This window comes from Bombus huntii, chromosome 4 (assembly GCF_024542735.1).
Source record: "Bombus huntii isolate Logan2020A chromosome 4, iyBomHunt1.1, whole genome shotgun sequence".
Lineage (NCBI taxonomy): Eukaryota > Metazoa > Arthropoda > Insecta > Hymenoptera > Apidae > Bombus > Bombus huntii.
In genome coordinates this window covers 18,392,873-18,408,669 of record NC_066241.1, presented here as the reverse complement: position 1 = coordinate 18,408,669, position 15,797 = coordinate 18,392,873, and the positions used below count along the sequence as shown (strand labels likewise).

The 15,797-nt window shown below is 34.4% G+C and overlaps 2 protein-coding genes across 6 annotated transcripts in view; both read right to left on the bottom strand.

The window, feature by feature from the left end:
• Positions 1-15,797, bottom strand: part of LOC126865038 (neurocalcin homolog) — a 79,858-nt gene that overhangs the window by 20,739 nt on the left and 43,322 nt on the right. The gene's annotated exons all lie outside the window — the stretch shown is intronic.
• Positions 1-15,797, bottom strand: part of LOC126865039 (neuronal calcium sensor 2) — a 61,317-nt gene that overhangs the window by 2,369 nt on the left and 43,151 nt on the right. For all 5 annotated transcript variants that reach the window (XM_050617095.1, XM_050617091.1, XM_050617094.1 and 2 more), the window contains 2 exons: positions 2,511-2,629; positions 607-750 (listed from right to left, as the gene is read on the bottom strand). In XM_050617095.1, coding sequence (XP_050473052.1) covers positions 607-750; positions 2,511-2,621 — 255 coding nt within the window. In that variant the 5' untranslated portion in view covers positions 2,622-2,629. The remainder of the gene's footprint in view (positions 1-606; positions 751-2,510; positions 2,630-15,797) is intronic.

The window sequence follows — 15,797 nt, the reverse complement described above, 5'->3', positions numbered from 1 at the left end:
GTGTCTGATGCAATGGCGATCCAGAGATTTCAGTTTCACCTAAACGATCTTAGAGATAAAGGGAGCCGCAGTGTGGAATATCAAATTCGACGTGTATCGTGGCAAAAAATTGAGAATATCGGTGTATCAGATGTTGATTAAGCAGAAAGAACAATTAGAATATTCTGTAATATGAATGGAGATGAAACCGAATCTTGTAATAATATTTTGTGTAAGATAATTTTGTATTGTACAATAAACATTACTCAAATCTATTCGTCAGCTTTGTATCTTCTACTTTATATAAGAATGACTTACTTGCTTCACTTATAAACGCAAACTCTTCTGCACTCCGCGCATGAAGATAAATCGCGTAATTCTTTTCAGAAAAACGGTAGTCAGCGAAGTATCGAAACTAGAATATTTCTTTAGAAACGGAACGTTCATAGTCCAAAACGATTTAAAAAGTGAGAAAGTTTAATCATGCAGAATAACTGCGGTATCAGAAGCGTTCAAGTCCTATTCTTAGCATATATACTTGCATGTATTATCCCCGACGAAAGACGTACTTCTCCATTCGCGAAGGAACATAATAGTAAAAATAAATTTGAGGAGATCTCATCTTACCTTAAAATCGATGTAGCCATTTTTGTCCATATCGAATGTACGGAAAACATGGTCGCAGAATTCTTCCGCATTGCCAGATGGGAAGAACATTTTGTACATGTCGACAAATTTTGCTGGCGTTAATCTACCATTTGGGCAATCTTGCTATAACGTAAAGAAAAACAAGTGTTTGTGTGTCTGCGTGTACCTTTATTTAGAAAAATATTGTTATGCTTATGCAATTTTATTTCAAAACCAAAACTATCATATTGATTGCAAGGATATAATTTTTTCTCATTTTACTTAGAAAGTCAAATAACTAATTTTAAGCAATTTTCTTAAAAAAGTACAGAAATTTATTTATATACGCAATTCGTTCCGTAATGTATACATAAATTGTTTGCGCATAATATAGTTAGAAATTAACGTCGAGATGAGCAATTAAGTAACACTTTACGTGTTATTTGTTACGCAAGCAAATGTCATAGCAATGTAGTTATTTTAAAATCTTCTTAGTGTAAAAAACATTTTAATCGTCCTTTTTAATGATTCTACTATATATATATATATGACGAATACACGTATGAGTTATACATGTATAATTGTAGAATAATCTTTGGATCTATCTTCTGTCAAGTATTTCTGGTTCCTTAGTACGAGAGATATTCTGCGACTTGGTAATTTATAAATCAAAATCAATTTTTTTGTAGATCTGCATACAAATAGGTAAAATATCCGCTAAGAAAAACCAACGTAATTAGTAATTGTTATTCAAGCAAATAGATTTCTGTCAAATCTAATGGTACAGTCAAATTCGTCGCTTAAAAATACAGAATTCGTTTGCACTAAATGGTGTTTCTCACTCTTTGTAAAGAGATTATACACTAACAGTGAAATGGTTTGAGTTAGACGATGTTTTACAGTTATATCGACGTTGATGGTTTTGCTAAAAACGGAAATAGAGTGTGGAAAACCGATTTTCCCTGGTGGTTACGCGTACGCGTACGCATTTACAGGACGAGGGAAAAAGAGAGAAAGAGAAGAGAATGAGAGGGAATGCAACAAAGCTCTGAGGCCAAAGTCTTTTACACTTTTCGAACGAAATTGCTCGTTACTGATAGAATAGTAGGAGGATCGAACATGTAAACTACTAAAACTCGTTTATTTAATTTTCGATTGGAAAACTCAAGTACTGCAATTGAGGAACAAGAAAGTTTGCGTGAGATAGGTAGGTATACGTATATGGAATGGGTTGAAACATGTCTAACGGTAACGGACAATTTGCTTAGTTTAATTTGTTCGTACCACGTGTATGGGTTTTGCTTGAAGTGTTTAAACTATCCGAGAAACTTCGAGCAATTAACTTTTTCGAGGAATTGGACATTTTGATCGGGATTGATAGAATTTGTTTAAAGTCCAATTAAAGCTAGGACTATGCACTTTTCGAAGAAGCCAATGAAAACTTATTCAGTCCAAACTAATGCGGATTATTTATTTTTATCTGATTGAATAAACTCGAGCAAATACTCAAGGGGCTGGCTCGATGGACAAGAAGAGAATCTTTCAAGAATCGAGTTTATACCCAATAAACCGTTTAAGAGAGCGAACTTTAAAGATATTTCATATTCTTTCTATAGCTCTCATTTAGCGATCGATAATGGCCGCAATAGCATAAATGATCAAAGATTCATTGATTTACGTTTCTATTAATATTTTCTTCTTCGTTTTTTACTTCTAACAATAGATACTTTCATAGCTCGTAAAATGTTTGAGCGCATAACAGATTATACTTGATAGAATGTTGATAAACGTAACAACCTAAAGTATAGATTAGACAGGGACATGATACTGTTATCGTTAATACATAATGATAAACGTAGAAAGAATAAATCTATAACATTAATATGAAATAAATGTACACTTACTTTGAATCCTTTGTACCATTCTTTTATAGTTGCTTCATCGTATCTTGTGTGTGATTTAAGGAAATCCATATCCTCTTTGCTCAACTTATCTTTGCTGCCGAAACAACCCATTTTGAAATCTACAACAAAGAATAACACGTGCTACTATTATTACCAATCAGTAATTTTCTTCTGTATTATTACTAATAATAGAATTTTTATCGTTGTCGAACTTGTGTCGTAAAAGCTTTTGGAAAATACTCGAGGGAGAAAGAAGGAACATAAAAACGAAGAGAGATAGAAAACGTGTCCTAGGGAGTAAATAGGGAGCAATGTAAATGAATAAGTAAACGAGAGAGAAAAAGAGGAAGTTGCCATGAGTGTATTTATATAGAAAGAACGTCATTGAAAGCATAAGCACGCGCAAAACCGCAGAGGAACAGAAACGTAAAATAATGTCGTAATGAGTAGCCAATACACGATCCGAATAAAAAGTTTTAAGAAAGAGGCAGTCTTCAAGGCAAGTTGATTCGTCGGCTGAAAGAGTTTCGTTTTCCACGTCCGAAGAGAGGAAGTTGGGGCAGCTCGTGACTTGCCTAAGAATTAGACTATCTTAAAATGGTATTAGAATCCGACAGACAGTTAACTGTGTATTTTCTGCTTGCGTCATAAACTGCGGCATCAGAGAATTACCTTCATTTTGTATCTATTAGATAAGTGTGCGTTATTTTAAAATATACTTTATTTTTTACCAAAAAAAAAAATATCGCAATATACGTATTTTTATTTCAGATATTTTTTCATCTGTGCAGATCGTTATTTATTTTCGCATATTCAAAATCATCATAAATGCATAAATATCCGCAGTTTGTTCATAAATAAGAGACTTGAACGCGTAAATTATGTTCACGTTTGCGAATTACTGATCTTCTAGTTAGCAATGGCCGTGCAAATATTAGCCATGCACAACTCATGATCTACTAGAATACGTCACACAACGCAGCAGTTAAAAATATTAGTTGGTAAAATGGTCGATAAACAACCAGTTTCGTCCTTGCGAAAGAGTTAGGGAATGAGAAAAAAAAAATCGGAAAGACTCGTTACAAATACTTATTATTCATTAGATATAGGAGAAGATCTATCATAAATACGTATGTCTATCGTATAACGATTACGCTACTCTAGCAGGATTTAATGGCACGCTAACACGTCGCGTATCAGAGGTCCTTCGTGCAACGACGGACCAACGATGAGGCCTCGTGTAACGCGAAGTAAATGTAGGACATAATTAACACAACGCACACATCAGGAGACCTCGCTGTAAAGACGACACCGATCTATGTCAATTGAATTGCACCCGTTTCCTCGGCTACTTACTGGATTAAGCTCTTGCCTAAGAGATTAATTACCTGTCTTACACATAGCTACGTCTGATATAATTTATAAAAATCGAACAAACAACATATAACCAAATTTGGTGTAAAATTTCGTTACGCCATAACAGAAATCCTAGATCGAATAATTGTCGTGGACATGAATTTTTAGATGGTAGAAGATATTTTTTAATGATCCTGAGTCTATTCAACCTGTTGGGCGATAAAGACGAGTTAATTCGACGCTATTAATCCAAATTTCTTAGATATGATGGACCACCTATTTTTTAATTCATAATTCATTTTATAGATATTTATCTACATAAAAGACAATAAAAATGTATGCATTTATCAGAGAAGAAAGTATAAGAAAGCAATCAATCTTTGTAAACACAAATGCTTAAAAGCTTTTGTTTGAAAAAGCAACAAAGAAGCATTGTTCAAGTCTGGCTTGATGTTTCGTATCGTTCGTCGATCATTCGTAGAAAAGGATCACAGCGGTAAACAATGAACGTGTCACCATTGAGAGCGTCGCGTATTGGCAATTACATTCACGTCTACGGCCGTATTACTGCGCTTATAATACCGGGAGTATCATTGGTATGTATTATAGCAGCACACAAGGACGCAGGGAAAGTGACACAGTTTGCGCCATAGTTGAACAGAAGAAAATCGACGAATCGGTGGAGAAGAGAGCCGTTAGGAAATCCCATTGTTTCCTATCGGTCTGGCTACCATCAACGTGACGAGTCGCTATTCTCGAGTGACATAATCTTTCGTTGGTTTCAGTCACAAAGACAGTCGTCTTAGACTAAGTAAGTGTAACGAAATCAAGGACGTTTTTAAAGCTTAACAAATTTTTAAAATTTTTTAATTTATCCATGCCGTTTCATGTACCTTTATAATGACAGTAATTTTATAGAATGATGCGTATAAAATTTATGAATGGGAATGGCTGAGTAAACGCGATCGTAAATTACTTAGAAACAAGTGATAATCTGAGAAACAACGGACGTATTAAAATTTCGAAGAAAATTTTGTTGACAAGGATATTTTCTACGAGTACTTTTCAAGTCGTAAAAGTTTTATGTCGCGAGTATGAGTGGATATTATGGAGCAAGGAGTTAACAATTCCAAGTTTCAGGTTTTAGTTTCGCCACGTATATTATCAATTTTCATTCTCGGGATAGAATCTCAGCTTTTGGCTCTTGGATTCTTTGAAAATTTAGTATCGTTAGTACTAATTGGTTAAGTACATTTCCCGGCAAATTTTATTTGTCCTCTTTGAGTCTCACTGTCTTCCAGCTGTTCTTGTCTTTCGTTCTCTATTTTCTACCCAAGAGAATCGTGAAGTGGATTAAAGCGTCAAATGGACGTTGCAATCTTAACTCTATAAACCAAAGAAACAAGCTTAAACGTGTCAAAGGAAATCAAGTATTCCACGATCCACTGTCTCTTCGTTCCATGGGAATACGTATACATATCATGGTTGTCTAAATGTTAGAGAATTTCCTGACGACAAATTGTAAAATTAGAACAGTAGATGGAAAGTAGAGGAACACAATAAGTTAATCAAGCCAGTAGGTAGATCTTAATAAGACGAACTTTCATGGTTCCATTACTGTTAAATTATTACGACAACTGTACATTGTTACTGAACACGTTTTATGTAATATTCTATTCAAATGACAATTTTGTGTACCTTACGTTGGGTCAGGTATTCGGATATAATTTCGTCTCATCATTTACATAGCACGTGATGTTCTATTTAAATGATAATCTTACATAGTTTACTTCGATTCACATTTAATGTTAATAATATTTTCAAATTTTAACAATTTTTCACAATTGAGGAGCTTTTTGTATGAAACTTCTGACACAGAATTTTTCATATCTTCTATGTTCGATAGACATTCTCAGATCACGTGTTTGTAGATAATCGATAAAAGAATGCATAACAGCATAATCATAGACATAAAGGAAATTCCGTAAGCATAAAAATTAATGGCAAAGTAACGAATGACGAAGATGTACCTATTGAATGAGTTAGATGCTTCAGACACCAATAATATAGAAATCGTACAAAGAAAATAAAAGTCAAGAAAGAGAATTCATTGGGGCATTGAATCCTCGAAGGCAAACCAATATCTAGTAAGATATGAAAGGAACAAAGATAAAGATTCTCGTCTATCAGCACACGCGACATACGGATGTGACAAGAAACGAAAATTGAGAGGGAATCTGAAGCATGTTAAGGAGATATCAAGAGCAATAGAGGCAAGAGAATCAGCAGAATAAGAGGCAAAAAGAAAGAGAAAGAAAACTAACGAAATATGCCAAGGAATCTCACATTCAAACACTGAAATAAAACGCAAAAAGAAACCAGTCACGCACAAGAAATCAATTCGAATAATTTAGTAAGTCACATTCGGATTCTCATCAGAATGGAGGAGTTTATGGTCGATAAATCGGACCTTCCATATCAAACCAGTTCATCGCTCATCCGATCAAACCAATTACCCAAGATTAATTTCGTGGGCAATATTCATTATAAGATCGCGTATCATACGATTTGATTTGTGAATACGATATACGCTGTTCATTAATAAGAATGAATAAATTTTTTATAGTAAAAAATATCTTACAGCGCAAATAGATGTATAATATATTTTTTGTAAGATATATAGATATTTTGGTATATCCCTTGTCTTGGATGTTAGCTGACCAATAATATACTGTCGATTCCGAGTAGTGTATGGGTTTTGGTAGTTGTACCTCTGGGAGCTTAATATATACTAGCTTGTAATGACCAGTAGTGGGCAGTAATATCCTTATTGCGAGGGAACTATTGAATATGACCATATTAATGAATCTCTGAGACTAGTCGTACAGGAACTACTGATAAGCAACGTTACAAGAAATTCCGTAATTTAATCGTTCGTTTCCATGTTATAAAACATTTTCGACTATGACCCTATAATAGCATAAGTTCGGCGATTAACTGTTTGGGCCACTCGTTTTACTAAATCGATTAACAGAAGCAGCATATCTGTGCTTCCTGGAAAGTACGTTATTTGATTTGTCGCAACCCTTATCTCTCCAATGTAGGCAACAAATGGTTTATGCACCATTCCTCACTTTTGTAGAAGTAAGAAACAACATTTGAACACTAAGCTTCGTGAAAAGTAGGTTGGGCGTGTCAGGCCCATGACATAGCTGCTATGTTCAGCAGATTTACACTGCCGTCCCATAAATCACGGAAAACTTGCGAATTTTGAGTATAAGATTCAATAAAGTAGGTTTATATAAAATCCTCAAAACGTACAAAAAGGATGTCATTTATAGATATTTTCGGATGGCGAACTTTGACGCTATTTTTCGAACAAGTGACGCTTATTTTCAATGAATCTTTTTTTAAACTAATTTAATAGCTGGGTTACTTTCTTTGTGGTTCATAAACGATAGTACAAATTCCTAAACTTTTATCTGTGGGGACATTTTAAAAATATAATGTCCAGTGAACCACTTACTTTGGTAAGCGAATTGAGACAAAGAATCGGAAACTGCTGGCTGCAGATGAGAAAACAGTTAGGAATCTTCCAACGTGTGTGTGCTTTCACAAAGAAACACACTAAAGTGTGTGTTAAAATGGACCGAACTGAACATATGCTGTAGTCAGACGCAAGTAATACTTTACTGATAAAAACTGTTGTAACTGCAAAACTAATGATATTTCGACCCACATTCATTAAGACCTTTTTACTTGTTGAGGTAAGTAATACACGCTCCTGAAGTTTGACTTCAATCTCATCGATTGGGGACTAGGAGTTTGTATAATATACACATCCATTATTTTATTCCTACAGAAGAACTTTCATAAATCTAGCTACACGAGTGGTATTAGCACCAGTTTTCTGAAGGTCCAGGAAGGAACAATAGAGAGACACAAACCTAATTTTCTCAGGGTAGAAATCATTTATGTTGAAATAACCTCTGCAATTAATACGATTATAACAGACATTTGGAAACGTTAAATTCAGCGGTATCGTCCATTTTGCGGTATTTAATTCTCTACAGTTAAATTATTGAATTGTAGGGTATCAGATTCATGTAAAATTCAGACAATTAGCAGCAAAGTCTTTGTTGTCGCTTTGTAAATCTCCACTGCTAACTGGAACTACTTCAAAGAGAAAATAGGATTACCAGAAAAAGTACAATAAATTCAAGCGCTACAGTTAATTTACCAGGTAATTTATCAGGTTACCAGAGGAAAACACATGTTATAATATTCACTAGGTGAAACCTTTATTTATTATTGTTAAATCTTCTTAATCATTTTAACAAAAATATATGTAGATTTGAACGGAAAAACATCCACAGTCTAGTGATAACACATTGCTTATTACCTCGTTGCAAATACACGGTAATTGCCTCAGCATCATTATTTAGCATCAGACAGGACAGTTAGGAAACCCGGAAATTGAAAAAAGTACGAAACTTTGTGTGCAAGTAGAGTAGGTCAACCGCAACACAAATCTACTTTTTTCAGGGTCATAATGCGATTTTAGGAGATGCAATCATGCCTTGAAGAAAATGCAGAAATTTCAGAAAATTGTTTAAACAAAAATGTCTTTTACATACGACGTTCCACCAACTACAGTCGCGATTTATATTAAAATTATTTTTAACTGATAAATAGGGACATGTAAATAGAGTCGCCAAATTTTGTGAGCTAAGGTCACGGTTGATTTATGGTTGCCGGTAATTGATTTTTCAATTTGTAGATTCTCGGAACCAAGCTGTTTGGGATAAAAATGACCTGTAGCAAAGCAGTGAACGGTGGTAATGCGGAAAGTCATAAATACTAAAGGATCGACAGCCCCGGTTTTCACTCTTAAAGCAATTGCCCAACCCCCGAAAGATAGATTGAGCTGGAAAGGAAATGATGCGACAGCGATCTGCATTGGCCGGCGCACGCAGACGCGCAGCAACTGCAATCAATATACATGTAGATATCTGTAGCCTTAAATCCAGATACCATCAAATCCGTTAACACGTGGATGATATTTGATATCGAAGGAAAAAGAAAAAGTATAAAAATACGAAAAGACTGAGATATTGAGCGATGACGTTAAATAAAAGAGCAGTATCGTTCAAGTAGATGATGGATAACGATAACAACTTTACGATAACATTATTTGATACGAAACATTTTAATATTTTTAGAAGATCCCTAATACACAATCAAAATGATAAACTACGCGTATAAATAACGATCCTTTAGACAAATCCTTTATATATGTAAACTTCTGGCAAATTAGTATTACGGGCGTCCACAAAAATCATAAAATTATGTATTAATATCAGACCTAGAATAGTCATCGATAGTCAGTACACGTATCGTCGACATTGGGTCTTGTCACATGAATTTCTACTGCTTACAATACAAGCAGTAGCTCCAGTGAAGCACTAGATATTATAAACAGACATATCATGGATATGTCCACCGTTGCACTAACATGGTCTATCGTGGGAAGTCACATCGGATAGCATTGAAGACATACTCGTTGGATTGGAGACATACTCTACTTTGGCCTCTGGTTTCCTAACTCAATGGATGAACAGATAACTTTCTTAACTCTCGACCTTTAACCCAGCGTAAACCCACTATGACTTTTGAGTGGCATACCACAGCTGGATATTCACAGCTAAATACTTCACAGGAAGTTATGCTTCTATTTTCCGATACGTTAAGCTATTTAAAACGAACTTCTAGAGTATTTTATTGGAATTTCTAAAAATATAAAGATATCGAATTGAAGCATTCGTTACGTTTTCTTCTTTTGGTGATGTTTTTGAAGAACATTGTTTCTACGATCCTTAACCAAGTTTCACGCCCAAAAAGTTACGTTTCAAGTTAAATGTTATATCTTAGCGGGCATTTTGATAAAAATTTGTTGTGATCGATGAGTTCTAGTCTAAAAGACTTCTCTAGCTTAGAGAATAGAACATTTAGTAACTTATATCTGCGTTTTGCCATCTGTCTGTATTCTCGTTATACAGGAAATTTTACAAATTATTTGCCCAAGATTTTGAAGTAATTAAACAGCTTTCTTTGTGCCAGTAAAGAGAGAAACAATGTAGAAATTGACATACTCGACAAGTTGCACGTTATTTTACAGGGAAGCATGTATCGCCATTCCCATTTCCTGGGTCTATTCACATGTAGATAACAAAGCTGAACGGTAATCGATAAGCTGCCGTATGAAAATAAAAAACTTCCCGCAGTTTAATAGAAATCTTCGCTTCGCGTTATGGTCAATCGAACTGCACTCGATTTAACGGTACAAATTTATGGATCAATACCTACAAAAACAGTTTAATGCCTTCCTTGAATTTCTATATTCATCTGTTTCTACTATAAAATTTTGTATAAATAAAATTTTGTTTTTTCGTAGTTTCGAATTTAATAAATAATAGTACGAGGTAACCAGCATTGGAAACTATACTCAAAATAGGACATCTTTTTACTTTATTTATCTTATTTTATCTGGTTGCCAAATTTATTTTCAATTTGATAGGATTGTTCTACTTTTAATTCTGTATATAGGACAACAGTCACAGATGGATAGATTCGAATGCTTTTATACCGACACGTGAAATTACTTTACCACCAAACTCGATTGCTTCCCTTTTAACGTGCAAAAAGTATATCTGTTCATAGCAGAAGTTTTTTAAGCGAAGCTTTCGAGATATTCCAATTTCCTCCGAGTCGGAAGCACCAATTTCTCGGCAGTGTAACTCTGCAATTTAATTCTTTAATTCATCCTTGTAAAAGAAACGAATGAACAACGGATTTTGTTGATGTCAAGTTGAGAAGTTTCCACAATAAGAGTGCAACGCTTCAGAAAAGTTTTAAAAGGAAAGCAGCGGAGCAGGAGCCACGCTGCATCGTGTCTACATACTTGGCTTTTGTTATTTTTCATTCTTCGGAATAAAAAATTTGCTATTTTTACGATACTAAACGACCTGGAAAAGAAGAAATAAAACAAGATACAACTCGATTGTTTTTACTTAGGAAACTCCAAGCCGAATCGTTTTATCGTATCCTTCGATCGATCGACCGCAAAACCGACTTGTTTCAACCAATTAAGAGTCATCGGGAGTCGCTATAATTTACCGGTACAGTGCATGCACACGACCGCTCTGCAGGTTCTTCTTCAACTACGTTAAAAATAAACTCGTTAGTTTGCTATCGGAACTCTGTGTTTCATCGATAGTGGTGACGAGATCGATACAGCCACTGAAAAATAGGGCGGACGTGTTTATCGAACGTGTATTCGAATTTGATTTGACATGTGGGAAACTGTAAAATATTCATCTGAAAAACGTTCCGATAAACTACGTATCAAATAAAAAACATCGCGATGCAGACAAGTTCACATTAGGTTGTATGATAAGTTTGTTTCAATTCCTTTAAGAGCGATAAGGATCGTTATTTTTATACCAGATCTACTTAGTTAACAATTAGTTAATTTGCTATCTCTTAATAATTGTCAATGGCATTCTTTTTTAATATTTCTGTGAACTTCGTGGAGTACCTACCCCTCCGAACCATGTCAAAAAATGAATGCGATTCTATTACCAATTTAAATTTAAAAGCCTTCTTTGTGAAAAACGAACGACCTTATTATACAAGTTAATGCATCTCTCGTTATTTTGTATAGGATTATACAGTGCACTCAAAAAGTCCTCAGACTGTTGCTATATAGAGAAAAATTTATTGTTCACTGTTTAGAGTATATACTATGTACACTATGCTATTATTTAATTTCGCGTCCTCAAAACGAGTTCTTTCCATGACTACATTTATAAATAAGTTCGAAAAAGGAAACCGATGGTCGATGGCAGTAATTGATTCGCAAACCAAAAATGAAGAGACAACCATTGAGGTGTAAGAAAGGCATTATCGTGTAACAAAAGCCACTCGTCGTATTGGTGCATACAGCAGTATAAACTAACGATTGTAAATGGTATTTCAGAAGAAGACTTTTCTAGATACGTTCAACGATTGCACAAATGTACGAACGTTACCAATAGTGTGTAGAAAGAAAAGGGGGCTATATTACGCGTTATATAATAATAGATCGAGGCATAAATAGCGAGATTCGTTAGTCATTGTTCTATTAAATTTTCGCGGTGAGAAACTGTGAAAGTGAGAAAAAAGAAAAAAGGAAAGAGAAAGAGTGATGAGCGAATAAGGAAATGAAGTGAGCCACGAACAATTGCGAGAGGGAGAGCACCACCTGCTCTCATTGCAATATAGCGTCTATGTGCATTAAGATTCTCGGTATAGAACACTAAAGTTTCCCTTTGTTAGGATATAATACGTATTTTAATGAAAGTATCGTGATATACCGCTTTAATTATCACTTGTTTATGTAAGAGCACTTGGCTTTGTACTGCTCTGTCAGATGATCCAGAAAGTTGCTGTGATTTCTTTCTGTGTTACTACACTCTTATTTTCCAACTCGAAATAAGTATAAAATAGTACTTTTATGTTTTGAAAATTAACGAAAATAGATTTCATAGTCTGGCTAAAACTGTTTTTTTATAGACATTACCCATGTTTGGATTCTAAAAATATTGAAAATTGGACACTGAAGATATTTTTCTGGACGAAAACTATTATGTGACGAGATGTTTTCTAAAATTAGAAATGTAATCTGCCGTTCGTGAGACGTAATAGCAACTTTCGACGCCTCGTTCTACTCGTTTTCGTTGGTCCAAGTGGGATTTAAAGTTGGTAACAAGACTAGTTCTCGCAAACTATAAGATTTTACTGATCACAATTTTTTCCGATAAAAGATCCCGGAGCTCGTTCTGGAAAATCTTCGAGCTTCGAAACGGTTGTTTCAAATCTTACAAAATCACCATGTAGACGTGTCCCGGATCCTTTTGTAGATACACACTCCCTGTAGATTGCTTATCCGCAAGCTTCCGACCCTTTCACGGTTTTGATGAGTATGTCAACACGTCCGCGATACCGTATTTTCTTTCTTGTGTACTCGTACAAATGCGAACGCAACCATTTTCGTCACTGGCTATGCTCTTTACTCTATATAATACAGGCTGAAACTCAGATTCCGTGTGGAATTCTATCTAGTGCTAAAAAATACACGGCTAGCTTCTGGTGATACTTTTCTATGTACAATATAAATTTAAATATTTATACGAATATATAAAATGTTTTGAATCTTTCCAGTGTAGCGCATGAAAAACTCTAAGCTATAGTGATGTAAATTTCATTGGCTCAATTAAGAATATTAATTGTGATAATTATAAATTTGTTTTACAAGTGTTAAAAGATATCGAATCTGTTGAATCATTACTTGATTGATATGATTTTTGAGAAAGTAGTAAACGGTGACAGTTTGATTATCAATTTGGTTATCCTTTGCAATCATATAATATTTACAAGAACATATTTGGTAGATATGTATCACCGTTTGTAATATTCATAGTATTGTTTATAGTCTTCATTCACTAGGGTCGTCAACTCAACGTTCATGAATTTCCTCAGAATCGGATGGTTCCTCCTCAAATGTTTCTCTTGGGACTTTCCCTTCCTCCCGTCCCTTTTTCGTTATATAACCCCCGTTTTACCCTCGAGTGTCTCGTAAAAAGTATAAAAATCCCACGAAGTCATATCTGCCAATATTACTTCGAGCTGTCAATTTTCACCAAGTTTTCAGTATACATATTGTCCCAATAAGTTTCCAACCAGAATGTAGCACTAGGCTAACTAAAGTTTTTGAAATGTGAAATGTTACAGTATAATTATGAAGCACACAAGACAGTTAAATTGTTCTAGTATGAAATAAATAAAAAAAATAATAAAAAATTTGTCACATATTTTATGTTTATATTGTAACGCTTTATATTTCAGAAACATTAATATTTTTGATTAGCTACGTAATAAAATGAGCTGTTAAGAGCAAACTAACCCCGTTGCTCTCAATGCTTCAAATAATTTTCTATGAATTGTTAAAATAGTTCCTCGTAATGTTATACGTTTATTTAGATTTTTCATTTACGACTGAATACAGGTAGTATATACGGTATAGGAACTAGACATTTAACCAGCTGGTTAAAAATAACTCAAAACTTTGCTTGTAGAAACATTTATTTGATAGTTTCAATCGCTTTCTCTTTCGGACAGTATTTCATTCACTGCACGTACGCAAGCTCCAGATTTATGAATCTGATGTTTCCAGAAAGACACAGCTTTTAGTTGTTTCAATTCTGTCCACCTACTTTCAAAAAGTGAGATACGAACAATTGCCGGATTAAATACGATTAAACTAATAGAGCATAAATCAAGGTTAAAAAATCAATAAAAAGTTCTAAATTATATCGCATTAAATCTGGTTAAAATTTCAGAGGTTTAACAAAAGTGCTTTGTCAATGAAACGATATTTCTGTCTGAATTTCCGGCGATTTTGTTTGTTATGTACTTTATGACGTTCGCGCAATTATTAACGAAAATTGGATACACGCACTAGCTTTCTAGGAGAGTGCAATTACGAATCTCATTACGAGCTGCATATGCTTTTTTCTAAACACCTGGGAAGCCTTGGTGCGGAAAAACATCAAGTGACTGTAAGTGCGAGCAGAGATTTAACACGCAAACGCCTCGGTAAGTAATCATAGAAGCCCGTAAAATTGTCAAAGAAATACAAATCTATGTGTAATACATAAATTATCTCGCGCTCAGTCTATTTCGCAGTACGTAACAATTTCGTGTCTCATAACTCAAAGTAGTTGAGTCTCGTTTCTATTTATTTCGAATAATTACTATAGCACGGTTGTTTATGCAAACGTACATTTTTAGGAATTAACAAAATGAAAATTACGCAGAGAGCTCTGTTTAATACAATCTTCGTTGTCGTATACATGTGACTTGTGACATTAAACGTCGATTTAAAAAAGAGATTAGGAAAGTAAAAATACTCGCTGATAATTTTCTTTTAGAAAAGAAACAGATTTCTAGTATCAGAGAGTTAACAGAATTGAAATCGTGTAGTAGATTTCTCTATCAGCGGAACCTTTATCGCCATACAGCCTCTATCATTTGTAATATGTAAATCATTTGTTAACGACAAAAAAAGAAGGGATGTTTATACGCTTTCCATATGCCCGCATTTTTTCCGCGCGCGTGATACTTTTTAACCGCATAATTGGCATAATGGCCAATTTGGAGTCAGAATGGAGAAACCTCTTCGGTACATGCACCGAGTTCGTAGATAGGTCCTTGTTACAAGTAGTATAGCAGTGCTGTTTGCAGACAGTGACGCGGTTTTGCCAGCATGTTCCGCGGTCGCATATTTTTCACGTCACGTTTAACCCTTTCAGCGGTATAGCCGTACATGTATGCTCGAACATATGCAGGTCAAATAGAATGACTAATTTCGCCATTTATTTGTGATCTTGTTTCTGTTGATGGATAATAAATATGAAGACAGTAACAGATATTAAACCCTTTAAAAAAGAAAATTTAATTGCTCGATACTTGTTATTTCTGCAAGAATAAAAATATTTCTGCAGGAATCACTCTTTACCGAATCGAAAAAAAGTATGTGAATGAATCCACGAATGCGCAGCTTTTCAGAAAGTATGAAAGGACTGGAATTGAGAAGGAAATCGAGTGAAAAAGACAGATAAGAAAGAATTTCAATGTTTCATTTTCTCGGTAAAAGGAAGGAATTTTAAAGTTTAAATATGAGAAAATGTTTTTCACATGGGAAATAAAAGTACATGAAAACAAAAACAATATTACATATATAAACTGTTCCAGTTTTCTTCCGTCAAACTAGGCTTCTTTATTCTATGAGCAAAGATAAGAAGAAAAAATGTAAACATAGGATCATAAAAT